This window comes from Scylla paramamosain, chromosome 26, assembly GCF_035594125.1.
Source record: "Scylla paramamosain isolate STU-SP2022 chromosome 26, ASM3559412v1, whole genome shotgun sequence".
Classification (NCBI taxonomy): domain Eukaryota; kingdom Metazoa; phylum Arthropoda; class Malacostraca; order Decapoda; family Portunidae; genus Scylla; species Scylla paramamosain.
This window is the reverse complement of record NC_087176.1, coordinates 11,065,705-11,082,985: the sequence shown is the minus strand read 5'-3', so window position 1 is coordinate 11,082,985 and position 17,281 is coordinate 11,065,705. Positions and strand designations below refer to the sequence as shown.

At 38.9% G+C, this 17,281-nt stretch overlaps 1 protein-coding gene across 8 annotated transcripts; it reads left to right on the top strand.

Moving 5' to 3' along the window:
* The first annotated feature begins 359 nt into the window (after window positions 1-359).
* On the top strand, window positions 360-17,061 carry LOC135113733 (uncharacterized). Of its 8 annotated transcripts, none has more exons than XM_064029277.1 (24): window positions 360-456; window positions 1,363-1,562; window positions 1,796-1,962; window positions 2,290-2,416; window positions 2,551-2,660; window positions 3,009-3,155; window positions 4,026-4,169; window positions 4,537-4,658; window positions 4,789-4,903; window positions 5,430-5,561; window positions 5,815-5,937; window positions 6,327-6,457; window positions 7,000-7,090; window positions 7,466-7,585; window positions 8,630-8,720; window positions 8,919-9,052; window positions 9,180-9,275; window positions 10,441-10,577; window positions 11,665-11,792; window positions 12,212-12,314; window positions 12,793-12,951; window positions 13,413-13,583; window positions 13,949-14,106; window positions 14,311-17,061. In XM_064029277.1, exons 1-24 carry the CDS (start codon window positions 407-409, stop codon window positions 14,418-14,420), a joined length of 3,066 nt encoding a protein of 1,021 aa, XP_063885347.1. In that variant the 5' UTR covers window positions 360-406; the 3' UTR covers window positions 14,421-17,061. The 8 variants fall into 8 exon arrangements, with proteins under 8 accessions (XP_063885347.1, XP_063885350.1, XP_063885351.1 ...); XM_064029280.1 differs by having other exon boundaries at window positions 362-520; XM_064029281.1 differs by having other exon boundaries at window positions 369-580.
* Window positions 17,062-17,281: the final 220 nt, after the last annotated feature.

Sequence of the window (17,281 nt, the reverse complement as noted above, 5' to 3'; positions counted from 1 at the left end):
ACAGCCCACAAATTAGTCGAATGGCGAGCATTTTTTTTTTTCCAACGGCTCCCTTTTCAGCTACTCTCTGTACTTATATTATCTTGTTTTGTTGTTATTTTTTTCTCCCTTATCAGTTATTGCATTTTCATATATCTTATTCTTTTTAAGTAAGTTCTGTTAGTTTCTATTACTACTTTACAGTTTTCTTAACAATATCTACGGTTCCTTTTCTCTTGGAAATATTCAGTATTTCTTTGTTTTCTAGTAAGTCATCATTTTTAAAACAATTATCATTTCACTTTTTCATTCATTGTTATTTTATCATTTCCTCATTTATATTTCATATTCAGATGGTGTTCTGATGACGGACACATGGATACCCACACACACACACACACACACAGTCCAGCGCTTGAGTTCTTGGATGCTGCCGGGAAAGACAGTAAAAAAAAAACAAGTAATCAACAGCGACAGGTGCTAACTTCGAGGCAAAGATAACGGTTCTGTGAGTGCAGGAGTACCTCGAGGGAACATTGAGGTGCGTGTCAGCGTGTGTCAGTCCCGGGGAAGCAGCAGGAAAAGAGAGTGAGGGGTGGAGGTTGGTTTTGTCTCACCTGACGAACTCGCCTAATGGATTCATCTGTGACTCGCTAGGTGACGTAATAATAGGAAATATTTATACATGCGTATTACAAGGGTTGTTGATCATTTTGCAGTGTTTGCAGATCATATGGCACGTGATATAGTGGTAGATAAGGCTAAATATGATGATACAGGGTACTAATAAGAGTGATCCATACGTGCTGGATAGACTTTGGATTTCGGCCAGTACTCCTGTTTTTCTCTATGATTTATAGCTCTGTATTGTTATAAACCTGTATAAGAGCTGTTTTTGACACCAGTATATTTTTACTTAGTGTTATTTGTTGTGCTAGAGTAATAAAGACATATATACACTAGCTTGCAACACACAACAGTAAGTGGAGGGTTGCATGATGCTAGGAGTGTAAATGATAATCACTAACACAGACTTGTCACACTTCCTGTTAGCTTCATTACAAGCCATAACAGCAAACATGGCACCCTCTGCTTCTGCAGTAAGGTAGATTGCTTGTGGTACTTTAGTTGAATGTGATTTAACAAAAAAAATTGTAAAGGTTTGTGGTAAGGGAAGAATTTATACCTATACCTTAAGATAATAATGAAAATTACCACTGATTTCTGTCCATCTGTAGTGAGTTAGTAGAGATGCAATGTGACATGTCAATCTTTCGTTATCCAGAATTGAAATATATTACAAAAAAGTACTTTCATCTTGAAATTAATGGAATGATTGCCAAAAATTACCTACTTTAATATGCCACCTCTTGTCTTTTCCAGAATTTCCATAGACACCATCAGCTCTTCCAGTGCAGGCGTGACAATGCAGGACTGTGAGGCGTGGGCACGGGTGGAGGATGTGCTGGAGAAGCTCGGTGCTGTGGAGGGTGATGGGGCACTGTTGGCGGTGAGGGATGACACACTGCTCCTCAAACTACATTCCCACCTCCACACATTTCTGCTGCATGCTAAGGAAGGAGGTGAGGATGTGATGCCCACGTAATGCAACCCAAGAGCTGTCCGTTGCAGGTCACCTATCAGAAATTTCAGGCAGTGGAAAATGTTATGCTTTAAGGAGTAACAACCTATTATATCTTTGTTTTCATGCCAGTTCACACTGCTAAGTCTAACATATTGGATTTTGTTGCACTACTACACCTTGCAAGCCAGCTAAGATGAGGATAATTGTGTCTCATCTTCATCTCCCTCTCAGGCCAAGACTGGGGCCAACGGGTGACACTGCTACACTTTGTTCAGACTGTCCTGGACCCACTGGTGGTTGCCAATACCAGCAACTCAGCTAGCGTGGCCTTGGCCCTACGTGTGCTGGCCTCCCTTGTCACTGTCGAGGCTGACTTCAGCAACCTGGAGGATAGCAAGGTGGATGTTCTTGCTTAAGTATATTTTTTACATTACTAAGTCAAGCTTGTTATGTCTCTTTTAACCTTGTGGCTGCTAATGACTTGTTATGTCAGTTGAGTAATCCTAGACAGTTTTACTGAGCTTTAAGAAAAATAGAGAAACTTGAATATTTGAATTACTAAATAATTCCTTTTGCTTTCAATGGTGTATTTTGAAATCAAACTGAGCATTTATATTGCATAATTTTATTTAGAGATTGTTATTACTGCATTTTTTTTATCATACACTGGTTAAAAAATTTTCATTATCACATAATTTTTCTTTCTCACCTCTCTTTTCCTTCAGGCACTGTCCCTGTTCATGGTGTCCCTGCCAAGTGTGCGGAGTGAACCTAGCTTGGCATCCCCAGCCCTCTCCCTGGCAATGGCCCTGATGGCACACCCTGATGGCCTTCTGTGGCTTGTCAAGAATGGTAAGGAGCTGAGAGGAGTCATAAGAATGCTACAGTCAGTTGCATATGTGTAATAAATATAAAGGAGAATGTATATTGATATCTTACTGTACTCTTACATTCATCTTCCTCCTCTTTGTGCATCTCTGTCACAGGAATCTGGGAGAAGATGCTGCTGCCATGCCTCCGTAGCCCCAGCATCTTTGTACAACGTGAGGGAGTGAACGCCATGGTTACCTTTATGCTGAACCTGAGAGACACACAGGTGAGCCCTTACACTTGGTATATTATAGGTGTTTTATCTGTGTTTGTGTTAGTGTACTTTTTCTCTCAGTTATTTTATTCTTGCAGTTTTCTTTTTTCTGAACCTATTTTATCATGAAATTTTCCTGTTTCCTGTTTGAGTAGCTTGTCACACTAAATATAAGGGGGTTTATATATTTTGATAAGGTTCACAGAGAGCAAGGTTATAATTCCAAAAAATGTTTGTTGATAATTAAAATTCATGATTTTTAGCTTTTCTACCTTCTTTTCCCATTCCACACTGTCAGTGTTTCCCTGTTTGATTTCTTTGTTATCTCCTTTTACACACCCTTTTGTTTTTTTCCCTCAGCATTTTGAGGGGCTGGTGAAGGATCTGTACCTCCTCTCAGACAAGTTTTGTGAACTGCGTTCTCACATGGACAATGGACCAGAGGCAGAGGAGATTCGACAGACAAACCTCAGGGTACTCAGTGTCTTCAAGCAGCTCTTCTGGCAGGTGTGTGAATGTGTGGTGTTGTGTGATGAGGGTTCAAGACAGTGTGGTGTTGTATGGTGTGATGTGAGGGTATGGTGTGCTATTTATACTGTTATTACTGGGAGAAAAGAAATGTTAGTTGAAGATGAGGGAAAGCTGTGTAATGTAATGTGATGTGGTGTGGTGTAAAAATTTACTCGTTGATAAGAAAGGAAGGTGTGGCATGTTTTTTAAATTATTTTATATCTACATCCTGTATGTGTCATTATTCACTTCCTCCTCACCAATGTTTGCAACAGAATAAATTGTAATGATGTATAACATGTCATGTGAGGAAAGATTAGAGCAATTAGTCATGTTCTCTTTCTCTAAATGAAAAATTAAAGGCATCTAGTTAATGGATTTGATAGAATCAGTATAGCAAGACTATTACAAATAAATTAGTTGACAGTAACAGAGATTAAAATAACAAGTTTAACATGAAAAGCATTTTCAATATTAAAACTGTATCAGATTCTCAGCGGCAGTATTTGGTCTGAAAACCATGAAAACTTATATTTCTTATTAGATAGACATTTTGAAAGAACACGCTATTATAAATAATGAACTGAATGTGTTTTCTATCTAAGCATTTGCTATAGGATTGATGAAAGTAGTGTTAGATAGTTATAAAAGTTAAGCATAAAAAAGAAAAACATCCAGTATGGTTAAATGAATTGAAGCCTTTCAAGGGAAATAATATCATATTTAAGTAAATGCATAAACTAACAAGCAGGAAGGCTACCTAAGACAGAAAAACATGAGGTACTGGAGTGATATCACTGCTTCTTCCTATTTACTCATCCTGCATTACCTCCATCCTCCCTTTCCTCACTCCTCATCCTCCCTCAGACACTGGGCAAGTCTGGGATTTACACCAAGATGCGTGACGTAGATGACATCAACATTCGTATCCTGGCCATCCTGCAGAACAAAGTCTCGGACAGCTCTGTCAGCAGTTGCACCGACTTACTCATACTGAACCTGCTGCATAAGGTAAGAAGAGAATAGTGTATTAATGAGGGAGGTGAGTGTCTCAGGCCTTTGATTTTACCTGGGCCTGCTTTGTGCATGTAGAGGGTTTTAATTCCATTGCACATTTATGGTCAGAAGTTGAATAACTGGCCACACTCCCACTGTTTTCTCCAACCATAAATCTTTTAATCTCATTAGAATCTATCAGTTGTTATAATTTGTAAGCAGATTGCCAGCTTATCAGAGGACAACAGAAGAGAGTTAATAAACCTTTGACTGTGAATGTGCCATTGGTTACTGTAAGAGTGTCATAAAGTACTCATATTTTAGGCTTTTAAAAGTGGTTTGTATATAGTCTTAAGGGTAACCCAGCATGACTTTTTTCCAGTTCTATGAGAAGCTGATGAACTACGGCATCCTGGAACAGTTTCTTCTGGACTCACTGTGTGCTGACGTGATAACTCTCTCTCGTTTGTTGCTGGAACGGGGCTACATTGAATCATTCGTCAGGTGAGCTCTGCATGACTTTTAATACTGATTTATTTGAACATTTTATGTCTTTATATGTGTGTGTGATGCTGCAGTTGCTTTAGGGAACAGCCAATCATTCATGTACAAATACACCTCCTTTTTCTACCAGGTCATCTGCAAATGTGCATAAATACTGGGATGTGATGATGAAGAGAATGAAGGAAGAACACAAAATTGACCTCACATCTGTAGAAGCCTTGCTGCATATTATTACTGCTTTTGAGGTGTGTGTTTGTGTATAATTGTTCTCATCGGTTTGTGTTTTTGGACAGTTAAGTCATGCTTAGTGTCCTTTGTTTTCATATTACTTTATCATATTTTTTTCTTGAACCTATACTTGTTTTTTTGGTGCCTGTGACTTCTTCCAGTAATATATTCCACCTGTGTGTGTGTGTGTGTGTGTGTGTGTAGAGAGGAAGCAAATGCACTGTGATGTAGTTGAAGTGTTGCAGTGTTGGTAGTAGGAGTAGCAAGGAATGAATGTATGTATGCTCAGAACTGTTTCAAATTCTGCAAGTTATGCTTTGGAGCAGTTAGAAATCATCAGAAAATAATCTAGTAGCAAGAGAGAGAGAGAGAGAGAGAGAGAGAGAGAGAGAGAGAGAGAGAGAGAGAGAGAGAGAGAGAGAGAGAGAGAGAGAGAGAGAATATCCACACACAACTTCATTTTTCTTTCTTCTTTCTTTATTTCTTATTCTCCTCCTTCTCCACCTCATGACACTCTCCACCTTTCCCCTTCCCTGCACATAGGTGACCTGCCTGGTGGCCCTGTATCAGTCCTGCCTGGGGAAGATGATGGAGGCATGGCCAGAGAAGTTGAAGATAATGGCAAAATGGAGAGATGAAGTGCAAAACCGCATCAGTACAAAGGAGGAAATTAAGGTGATGCATTAAGTCCTTTGCTTTTTGTTATTATAATACATGTGGATTAATTGTTCTTTGTTTTTGTTCTTTTTAACTTTTTTTTATTTGAGGGTTGTTGGTTAAATGATAAGCTTCTCTTTATGTAACTTGTGATGATGGTGGTGATATTTGTTTGAGGCTTGTTGGTTAAATGATAAGCTTCTCACTGTGTAACTTGTAATGATGGTGGTGACTGTTTAAGTGATGCTCTTGACACTTGTGGTTCTTTCAGGCTGAGGCAGGCAAACTGGAAAGGCAGATGGTGGCATCCTTCTGTAAGGACACACAGAAGACAGTCCAAACAGCTGTCACCTGCATCACTGCCATCACTGCTGTGGCTGATCACCTTAATCCTGTGAGTCTGTGTGTGTGTGTGTGTGTGTGTGTGTGTGTGTGTGTGTGTGTGTGAGTGTAAAATAAAATTGTGTAGGAATGACTTTAAGTTATGTTCTTCAATGCTGTATTTAGAATTGAAAACTCACATATCAGAATAAATGTTATGCATATTTAGCATTTGATAGGGAAATGTTTGACATCATTATTTGTATATGTAAATTCTGCACTCATAAATTAGGACAAATGACAAAAATTTTTCATAACTTAAGAAAAAAAAATCAAACATTTGTAAACTGAGACTCATAAAAATATCTCTCACCACATTTATCACCTCTGTATATATATGTCTCCATTTCTCCACACAAAGGTACTTCACCCACCTAACCACCTGCCCTCTTCCCTGTTCAGGCGTGTGCTGTGACGATCTTCCAGGGGCTGACTTTCATGCTGTGCTCCCAGGTGTGCCCCTCCTCCCCCATCAGGCACCACGTGGGGCTCCAGCGCACGGTGATTGATGGCGTCAGGAAACTGGTGGAAAGGTGTGTCCGTCGTGCACTTAATAACCCTTTGACTGCTATTTGGTACACCTTTCTTTAATTACTAGTCACTGAGACATCTTTATGTGTTCGACATAAAGATTTCAAGCATTACTTCTGGTAGTGGTAATTGTTTTGTATTGCAGTGAAAGGGTTAAAATTCCTGAACATTTTGATATGTGAAATATTGTGAAATTGGAGAATAATGGTGCTGTATGTGAGAGAAGGAAATAGGAGGAAGGATTTAGAACATGCAAGGACAGGACTCACTGGAGACACTTCTGCATTTCCCCTGTGAGATTTTTGTAGGAAGAGGCATCAGATATAGAAAGGTAACCTCATAGCATTGAATAGTTTTGTGAACTTGATTCTACCAAAAAAATACTTGTCCTCTTTGGACTTATCCTTTCATAGCAAAACCTATTAGTTGTCATTGCGTACTGACTGCCAGTAATGGTTATGGTGACAGTTGTAACAATAATGATGGTAATGGTGGCAGTCAAGACAGATATAAGGTGCAAGTGTTTTATATCTTCCTTGTGCAGGTTCAACATTGACTGGAGGAAGTGCTATGCCTCTGTCTGCCTGATGGGGAAGCTGTGTGACATGGCTCAGATCCCTGGCCTCTCTTCCCAGGTGGGTATGCACACACACACACACACACACACACACACACACACACACACTTCAAATGAGGTGTCTTGTGTTTGTAAGTGTGTTCAAACCACAAATGTAATCTATCAAAAATTCTTCAAAATAAGAGTCTTGTGCCTTATGTAGATCTCATTTATTTACTTATTTATTTGTTGTTGTTATTGTTTTCATGAGTGCATCTTTTAGCAACTGTAAGATTAGAGATTCAAGGACCATTCAAACAATCTACAAATTCCAAAGCATAACTGGAAGCTCCATAATCAGCACATCTCTGTGAACAAAAGGAGACATCACAGATTAAAAGGAAATATGTTAATGAAGCAACAGACCTACAGTGTCTCTCTCTGTGCCCCTCAGGTAAAGGTGTCTGCCCTGAAGGCCATGAATTCCTGCATTAATGGCTTCATTCCACCAGTGATGTCCATGTTGGTGAACAGCGGCAACTTGGAGCACAACAGTGTGGAGCAGATGGGCCAGGTGAGGACGAGCTGACAGAGACGGATGCAGATAGTTGAAGTATAGATAGAAATACGACAAGTAGATAGAGATAGAAACAGACAGTTGAGATATAGATGTAGAAATATGACAAATAGACAGAGTTGGATATTGACACTTGAGATATAGATAGAAATAGTACAAGTAGATAGAGACAGATACAGACAGTTAAAGTAGAGATAGATAGAAATAGGACAAGTAGATAGAGATAGATAGACAGTTGAGGTATAGATAGATAGAAATAGATCCAGACAGTTGAGATATGTAGATAGAAATAGGACAAGTAGACAGATACAGATACATAGTTGAGATATAGATGGAAAGAAATAGAATCAGACAGTTAAGATTATATAGGTAGACAACTAGAAGATAGATTAATGAGATTTGCAATAATATGGAGAGAGAGAGAGTAATTGAGGAACTGACAGGTGAGAGACAGTTAGTAGTAAAGACAGACAGACAACAGAAAGACAGACAGGAATATAGGGACAAAAAAGTAGACAGGTAAACAAGAAGAGACAGACATAATTAGACATGTGACAGGCAGACAGTAATACAAGGATGGATGTGTAGGGAAGAGGACATACATTAATTGAATACAAATAAAAAATATAAATTTACTTTCCCAGTTTTCCTAATTTAGAAGACATACTTGATTTATGTATCAGGTATACTTTCAAGCTTAAAAGATGTACTCTCTATACCAAGCTGACATCCCCACAAAGATACACACAAATACAAATGCAAGAGTTAATTGGTATTCATAATCATTCATTCCTTTTTCTGGTAAACTCTGGAGCACTACTTGCTTCTGTATTTCCTCCTTTCTATGACTAGAAACTCCTTCAAGAGGGAAGTTTCAAGACATTTATCCTTCAATTTGGATGATCCTTTTGACCTTTCTTAAGGGACTGGTATCTCAGTGGGCTTCTCTTTTTTTTCCATTTTTTTTGTGTTGCCCCTCTTACATAAAATATTAATAAATAAATGCATTAAAAAAAATAACTTGCATGTCCTTCCTGATAGGTGTTGGCTGTGTACCTGGCTGATGTGAAGTGGGAGGTGCGGGACTCAGCCCTTGAGGTGCTCATTACTTGCATGAAACTGGCAAAGGAGAGTGAGTATTTAACCCTTTTAATAATTTACAGTATGCATGTGACATGGATATACAGGCTGTCCCAGGAAGAAAGTCATACATTCTTAGATATGAAAGATCAAGTCATTCTAAGTTGGAAATACTTTATTGTCAAATGCTTTAACATCCTTCATGTCCTGACTCACAGTAACCCTCACCCTTTTCTCTGCTGCTTTCCAGAGTACCCTCACTTTGTCAACTGGCTGGGGCGTCACCACCTCAACACTGCCGTCATCACTGCCATTGGGGATGTTGAGGGTTACGTCAGAGCCAGTGCTTTCACTGTCCTTGCCAACATCATCTCCATTGACAAGGTATAGAATTATGACCCCAAAAAAATAACACCAATCTAACTTGGTTTTCATATACAGCTTCTTTTTACTGCAGTACACCATTGTACATACAGCAGGATTGTTCCTTCACTCTTGAGTTCCCCTGCAGGATTGGTGGTCTCCCAAATGCAGCAATCTCCCAGCCAAAAAAAACAGCTCACAGAATAACAGACTTGAGAATGGCCAGTGTCCAAACAATAGAAGGGTAAGACACATTGGAAGGAAAAGATTGCAAATGCATACACTGTAATATTGGGAATTTGTCGCCATTTAAAATATGCCTGGGAACTAGAAGGCAGTCAGAAAATACAAGTATGCATAAATTTACAACCTGTCTAACCAGATACAAAAAATGGTAAAGGGAAATTAATAATTTAACAAAAGTGACAAAGCTGTCCATTCAGGTTAATTTTGTTCAGGTTGCATATGTGATTTAGTCATTTGATCATAACTACAAATCTACACAAATACACTGAAAGGATGAGAAACTAACCTAAGGATGCTGAGAGTGATATTTCCTAAATTGCACTGAGTTTTCTGTAGATGTATTAATGCTAACCCTGACTACTGACCCAAGTTTTACTGTCTCAGATACTTCCAACTAATGACACTCTAGAGTCTTGAGGAGAGTATATTGTGGGGAAAATATGGTCAACCTGCCTCTTCTAACTAGCCTCCTTTACTTGATAATAATGCACTGTGTAGTTTGAAATCAGAAAGTTGGATTCATTTAACATTTAAGTAAGTATGTATGTATGTATCACAAAAAATTGTTGCAAATAAAGATTTGTGTAGGTGTGTGTGTGTGTGCATGTCAAAGGCACATGTATGAAAGTAGATGCACACATTTTCTTAGCCCCTGAGGCTGGGGCTAAGAATGCTGCCACTGTATTCCTTGCATGTCATAATAGGCAACTAAAAAGGACAGTGTGGGAGCTAGGAACTTAATTCTCTGTATTTCTTGCTATTAACAAGGGGCACCCTGTGTGGGATTGCTGGCCTGGTATATAGATAGGTAAATGTATATATGTACATAGGTATGCCATCTATATCCTATCAATGATTGCAGAATTGGGAAAATAAGAACATTAAACAAAATAATGATGTATATGTGTGTGTGTGTGTGTGTGTGTGTGTGTGTGTACTCGTACCTAACTATTTTTACAGGTTCAAGTCAAGCTCGTATTGCACCATTGTTTAAAATTAATTTGTCATATTTATCATTAAACCTGTGTGTGTGTATGTGTGTGTGTGTGTGTGTGTGTGTGTGTGTGTGTGTGTGTGTGTGTGTGTGTGTGTGTGTGTGTGTGTATGCAAATGCTACATATATGAACAAATATGACTGTGTACTATCTGCATGCATATGATAGGCATGGTCAGAGCTGGAGCTGGAGGAGGAGAACCTGCCCCACCGCGCCCTGTCTGCTGTGCTGAATGAGGGCGAGGCAGCCGCCAGGAAGGCTGCCCTCACCCTAGTGCAAGAACTCTTCTTAGCTGGCAAGTTCAGGTATGACTCATCCACCTTTTCTTTGCTTCTCATTGTTAACTATTTGTCCTTTTCTTTATTCATGACATCTTCACTTTGCCCTTGTTTTTTTTTTTTTTTTTTTTTTTTTTTTTTTTTTTTTTTTTTGTAAGTTGTCAAGTTCATGTGTAACTTAACTTCCTTGTTTTCCTTGCTTCTCATTCTTAATTGTTTGTCCTTCTCTTTATTCATGGCATCTTCACTTTGTCCTTGTTTTTTCTTTCCCTCCATTCTGTGATACCTTTTTTTTATCTAACAAGTTCAGGTATGACTCAGCCTCCTTCTCTTCCTTGCATCTCATCCTTATACTGTGTTTCCTTATCTTTATTCATGATGCCCTCAGTGTCCTTAGTTTTCTTTTCTTCTCATTTCTTCCCTTAATGGTTTTCTTAAGTCTGTCAAGCAAAATTTTCTTGTTTTGAAATCCTTTTACTTTTTTTTTTTTTTTTTTTTTTTTTTTTGCCCTCATACTGTAACCCCTTAACTCCAGTGTCCTTTTTCCTTTCCATTTCATTCTTATACAATCCTTAGTGTTCTTTTATGCCTGAATTGTTCCCTCCTCTTGCTTTGTCATTATAAGCCAATATTCTATCCTTCATTTCTTGCCTTGACATTTTTAACTGACCTCTCTTGGTTATTTTTTATGCCCTTATACTATCCACATTCCTCAGGGTTGTATTATCTCTTTGTCATCTCTATTCTATTATTCCTGCACTTCCTGTTTTTCTTTTCTTTTTTCCTGCTATGAAAGACTAAAAAAAATAATATCCCTTCATTATTTTCTCTCAGCAAGGAATGAAAATTTTCCATACATTTGTATTGATACTTTCCCAGCAAGAAAAATAATAGTAAAAGAATAATGTAAACACTAACATTTTATCCTCTATCTCCATGGTAAAGTAAATAACAGTAATTAGAGAACAATCAAAGGCACTCCTTACCAGTTCTCTCCTTAGCAATAGTGAGAATTATATGTACAAAGACTAAAAATGCCTTTCTCTCTCTCTCTCTCTCTCTCTCTCTCTCTCTCTGTGTGTGTGTGTGTGTGTGTGTGTGTGTCCCTGTGCAGTGAGGAGGAGGTTGACAGCCTAGTGGTGCAAGCCGTGCAGCACTGTGCTGAGGACCCGGACAACGAGGTGCGGCTGGCGGCACTTGAGTTCATACGTACACATCTGTTGTGGTCACTCGGCAAGAATGGTGCGTACCTGTGTTGAGGACTGCTATGTGTAGGCCTGCTGGCTTCTTGCAGCTTCCATCCTTTATATCCTCAAGGGTGTGCTTGTATGTATATCTCTTTCACTGGTCTTTGGCACATTTTTCATTAATGACTAACCACTCTGGGACATTTCTACTCATTCTACAGCTGCCTCCAATCTTTAAAATGGGTAGAAATTGCAAAATCTATTCTTTTTTCATCCCCTTCTTCCTTGTAGATGCTTATAAAGATTTTATGCATTGCTTTTAGTACTATGAATTGTTGCATGTTAGGGAAAGAAATATAAATGCTTGTGTTTACTCATTCCTGCAAGACATTTTTTCCTGTTCTCACACTCAGTAAAGTCATTCAGCATGTTTGTGTGTATATCTTACCCATAATCCCTCCTCGTTTCCTGCAGGGATGGTGGATGGAGAGTTTCCCTCCATCACGTTTAGCCGAGGCAAGATCATCAAGCTGGACACAGAGGAGGTGAAGAGCAGAGTGGTCAAAGTACTTAATTGGTGAGTTACTTTGTTCCTCATCTTTGTTTCTCATCTCTGGTCAGGTTAAGGTGACAGTTAAGAATCTTGTGCATGTAACAGCACTTTCTGATGTATGTTTTTTTTTGGGTCAGTTTTTCTTTTATCTATCATTTTAAGCCACTTATGTTCTTGTTAGTCACTATCCATTTAGTTTTTGTCTTCTTTCTATATTGTAATGTTATTTTTCCTTTAGTCTCCTCTCTGCATTTTCTCTTCCTTCTATTTACCTCATGTTATTTTTATCTCTGCACATTATCTCTTTCCTTTGTTAATCCCACTTCTCTTTAATTAGTACATATGTCTTTTCTCTTACAAATTTGAGCATAATTCCTTTCGTATTCCCATACTTTAATTGGTCTCTATTTTATACCAGCTCCAGCAGATGTAATGTTTTCATCCTCACTCCCACTGAATTTTCCTGAGCCTTCCTAATACATCTCCTCATGGTTACACCCAGGGTATGTGAGTGTGGGTACCTGTGTGTGCTGCTGGCAAGTCGGCGTGACCTGGTGGCCTCAGTGGCATCAAGGGCAAGGGAGGTGTTCTGCTTCCTCAGTGACTTGGTGACACGATACCAAATAACACAGGAAGATGATGATGATGGTGGTGGGAAGAGGTTTGTGTGTGTGTGTGTGTGTGTGTGTGTGTGTGTGTGTGTGTGTGTGTGGTGTCCATGGAATAATTCTTTGTGCAAATACTAGTTTATGAACATTGAATTTACAGATTTTCAAAGGTACAAAGAAAATCCTGTCTATTGATCTCATTCACAAATGCAGAATTCACATTTATGGATATGAATCTTGAAGAATTATGGGAAAAAATATTGAAAGATGCATTAAATAAGAAAATTATAAATCTACTATTGATCCTGACTTCCATGTCTTGAATTTGAGAATTTTTAATAAATGTAACCAACTCATTCATAAATTGTTTCACATTTATTTTGAATGTGTTTTGAATGCTCTCTCTCTCTCTCTCTCTCTCTCTCTCTCTCTCTCTCTCTCTCTCTCTCTCTCTCTCTCTCTCTCTCTCTCTCTCTCTCTCTCTCTCTCTCCTACCCACTTTTTTCCTCTCCAGGAGCAGGGTTGGGGCAGGAACAGCCAAAGACAGTGGGCAGCAGAACTCCTCCCCTTCCAGGCCAGGCACTAAGGAGCCATTGAAGGAGGAGACAGTACTTGGCCATCTGGACCAGATAGACAAGACCATTCAGGAAATACTGAATTCCTCCACTCTTGAAAATGTGTCCACGTATGTAGGGATAGAGCGAAGGGGAGAGGGGAGGGATGGAATAGAAATAATTAATTCTTATACATGTTCTCACATCAATTCAGCAGCCTGAAGATAATCCAGCATGATCCTATTGTCACTAAGTCTTTCTTTACATATCTTCATCTTATATTGAACCATGCAGTAACTGGGTTCGTATTCCTACTGAAACTTATTAATTAGATACAGAACCGTAACAAAATAAATCTGGGATAGCATCTAGCAAATAAATAAAGGTTCATGTAAAATTACAAGTCAGTTCACATCATTTTTCAAACAAGACTGGTGTGGAAACCATTTAACAGGCCAGAGTATTCAGTGCCTTCAGCCTTATCTTCTTTCCACAGAATCAAGCGATTCCCACAACCTGATACAACTTCTCCTGTGCCTCCAAAAAAGTTGGTTCTTACCCCTAAGGACATGCCCCAAGCCTGCCCTTCTCTGCCTCTTACTTCACTCCTGCAGGCTTTCACAGCACTCTGTCAGCCACACTGTTGTGGTGATGGTGAGTGGCTTTTGTGTGCATGCATGTACGTATACCTAGTTGAGTTTACCTGGTTATAATGTGAAAGGTTTGAACATCTTTGTATAGTTCCGTCTTGGTAGTATTTATATTTGCCTATTGCTTTTGAGTTGCTTCATGAGAAGATAATTTATGGCTGTAGGTGGAGAGAGTGATTTTGTGAACATTCTGACTCCCAATCCACAGATGAGAAGAACCAGGTAACAGAAATGATCTCACTCCTTGAAGATATACTCTTGGACGGTGAACGGCAGCAGAGACACCTGGATGACCAGGGGCTGAGGGATTGCTACTGAGCTTCAACTACTCTCTCTCTTCCTTAGTTCCATAAAGTCTTCCTCACCTTACTGCCTCTATCCTATACTTTCCATCTACATCGTCTCACCCTCCAGTTGTTATTTCTATTTTCTCCTCTGGTTTATCTTCCCACTCGGTTTCATTTTCCTCCCTACTCTCTTACAGCATTCTATCTTCAGACTCCCACCAAGTAGCCAAGACTGTTCCCAAGACCCATAGAACAGGTAAAGGTAGTTACAAGGAAGAAGGGGTAGCACCTGTCCATGGGCTTGATTATCTTGTTAAGGTCTTCATGTGGTTGCTGGGATCATTTTAACTCGTGTAGATGATTATGGACTGAATGAAGATTGATGGTTTGGTGCTGTAGTGCAATGCAAGTTGTGGCTGTGAAGGTTAGCTTCATTCCTGTTGAAGTTGAATATTCTTGCTTTATTTGATTTGCTATGGACAGGAGCAATTGAGGCCAGTGATTGTTTCACTAGCTTGAATATCAGCAATTACTAATTTGCAATCTAATCTAATCTTGTGATCTAATGACTGTCACTCTCAGCTCACAGCTAAGAGTTCCAGAGTTCAAATCCCCAGCCAGGCAGACAACTGAGTCTGCTCGTCTTTCATCTTTAGTCACTGGTCATGTATTTGAAATTAAGTGTGGATGTGAATTTAAGGGTCATGCCCTTGCTGTCCAGCAGGACCACATCAGTAAACCTGCCTTCTCATGAGAATGTGTTGTACCTTGCCATAGGATACCAGAAATGGTCTGTAGCATGCAAAGGCAAAAATGTAAACAAGGCTGATATCCCATTCCAAGGAGGTATAGCCAAGACAAGACTTCTGCATACACAGATTTGCATGCACTTCTTTACATCTTTGTGTCTGGCCCTCAGAAGAAAGAAATTGTTCAGTGGATTACACTGTGCAAAGGTCAGTTTATCCAGTGAAAGTAAATATTGTCAGTAAATCTGAAAAGAAAATCCATTTATCTGGCTGCACACCAGATTAACGTCACTGTGCAGAGAGGGAGTTGAAGCAGGACACCCACATGCAACATTTATACATGTTCGTAAGCATCTTAGCCATTAAGTTAAGTAAATAATAAACATTATGGGCATTTGGCATAGGTCAAGTTAAAAATTAATCATGCACTCTGAGTGAAAGAGAGCAAGAAAATGCATAGCATGTTTGCAGCCTGAACAAGCTGATTAATAATGCTTAGCTTATGCCTTGAGTTGATTATAATGATAGTTATACTGAGCTGCCCTGAGTTGATTATAATGATAGTAAGTAGGAGTTCATTAGAATGAGTTAATAATTTTGGGCTAATGGAGAAGGGTGGAAGAACACGTAGGAGTAGAGATGTGGACTGACTAGAGAGAGTGATGGAATAGAGGATGTGGACTGGCAACAGAGAATGATGCCACATTGATAAAATGTGCCAACGCAAAGCTCATGATAACTTTGGCTCCTGGACTTGTCTGTTTGGGTCACATTATTAGTTTTAGTTGTTTTGATTTCCAGCTGACTCTTGCTGGTTTGCAAAGGAACCTGTGCCAAGTGCCTGAGGTCAGTATGAAGCATCACTGCCTTCGTCCTTTTGATCTGTGATAGCCAAATTGTATCATTAATCCTGATGAGAAAGACAAAGTGCATCTTGCATATATTTGCTGCTTCTAGTTTTATAAGTCTTGTGTGTTTGACCAGTGGGCTTGGCTTTTTGTTTTTGTAAGTTAAAGGTGAATGTTTAATGTGTGTGTCATTGTTCACCTCTGTGATTATATATACAAAGGTATTTTGGTACATTGATTTTTTTAAACTTTTTAAAATCTTAAGGTAAGATAATTTCATAATACACTAAACCCCACCTGAGTTGGAGCTAAATATCTTGGATGTCGGATAAGTCGCACACAAGATATACGGGGGAATTTGGACACACACACACCCAGATAGACACCTGTACCTCGGATTATTTTCTGAGATATATGGGGAAAATTGGACACTTACATAGACATCAGATATGTACCTAATATACTATTCTACTGTAGAGCAGCACATCTTATGTTATCCTGAGTTATCCAAATGAAGGAATATGAGAAAATAACCACTGAATGAAATAACCTTTGGTTTCAACACAATTACAAGAACAGAGGAAACTGGAGAGGTGCACAGTGCCATTGAAAGAGGTGAGTGTGGGGGATGATGTGATGCAGTTGATGCTGCCAGTGCTTAAGAAATTTTTCTCAAGATGCACACCAGAAAAAGATGGATACATATTTAAATATTAAATACTAAATACATAGGTAATTTAAATATAAAGTATTAATTTTTTCCCTATACCACGTATAATATGTAACCACCCAGTGTTTACAATATTATGTGCACAGGAAACTGCCCACTCTGTACAACCTTTGTCCTGCTGTCACACACAACTGGTGTTCCTGCCCGATTCCTGCGTGTGCTGGTCTTCACAATGGCTTCTAAGGCTATATCTAATTCTCCCCAAATAATTGGATTTTTGGATATCTCAGATTGATGTTCCCTCCAACTAATCTGACATAAGTGGGGTTTACTGTATAATGAATTCCTATTATCAACTGTAATAGTTTTATATTCACAAGAATATATTGATATATCTGAGAGAAACACTGGTTTTATTTTCCCCCAAAAAAATTTTGTTGTTTGATACTGTCATCATGTCAGATTATTATGACTGGTATAACACTGAAGGAAATTAACAATGAAGTGGTAGGTTCAACACAGCTTTGCCATAACATTACTTTTGTGTCTAATTCCTGACACACACACACAGCAATGCAAACTCGTCACAAAATAAGTTAATTATTACTAATGAGGAGGAAAAGAT

Bases quoted from the DNA above. Each gene is read 5' to 3' on its own strand.
- LOC135113733 (XM_064029276.1), top strand. From the start codon at position 993: ATGATAATCACTAACACAGACTTGTCACACTTCCTGTTAGCTTCATTA. The intron at 6,458-6,999 runs GTGTGTCCGTCG...TTCCTTGTGCAG, and splicing joins GTCAGGAAACTGGTGGAAAG to GTTCAACATTGACTGGAGGA. The intron at 9,053-9,179 runs GTATAGAATTAT...GTTCCCCTGCAG, and splicing joins ACATCATCTCCATTGACAAG to GATTGGTGGTCTCCCAAATG.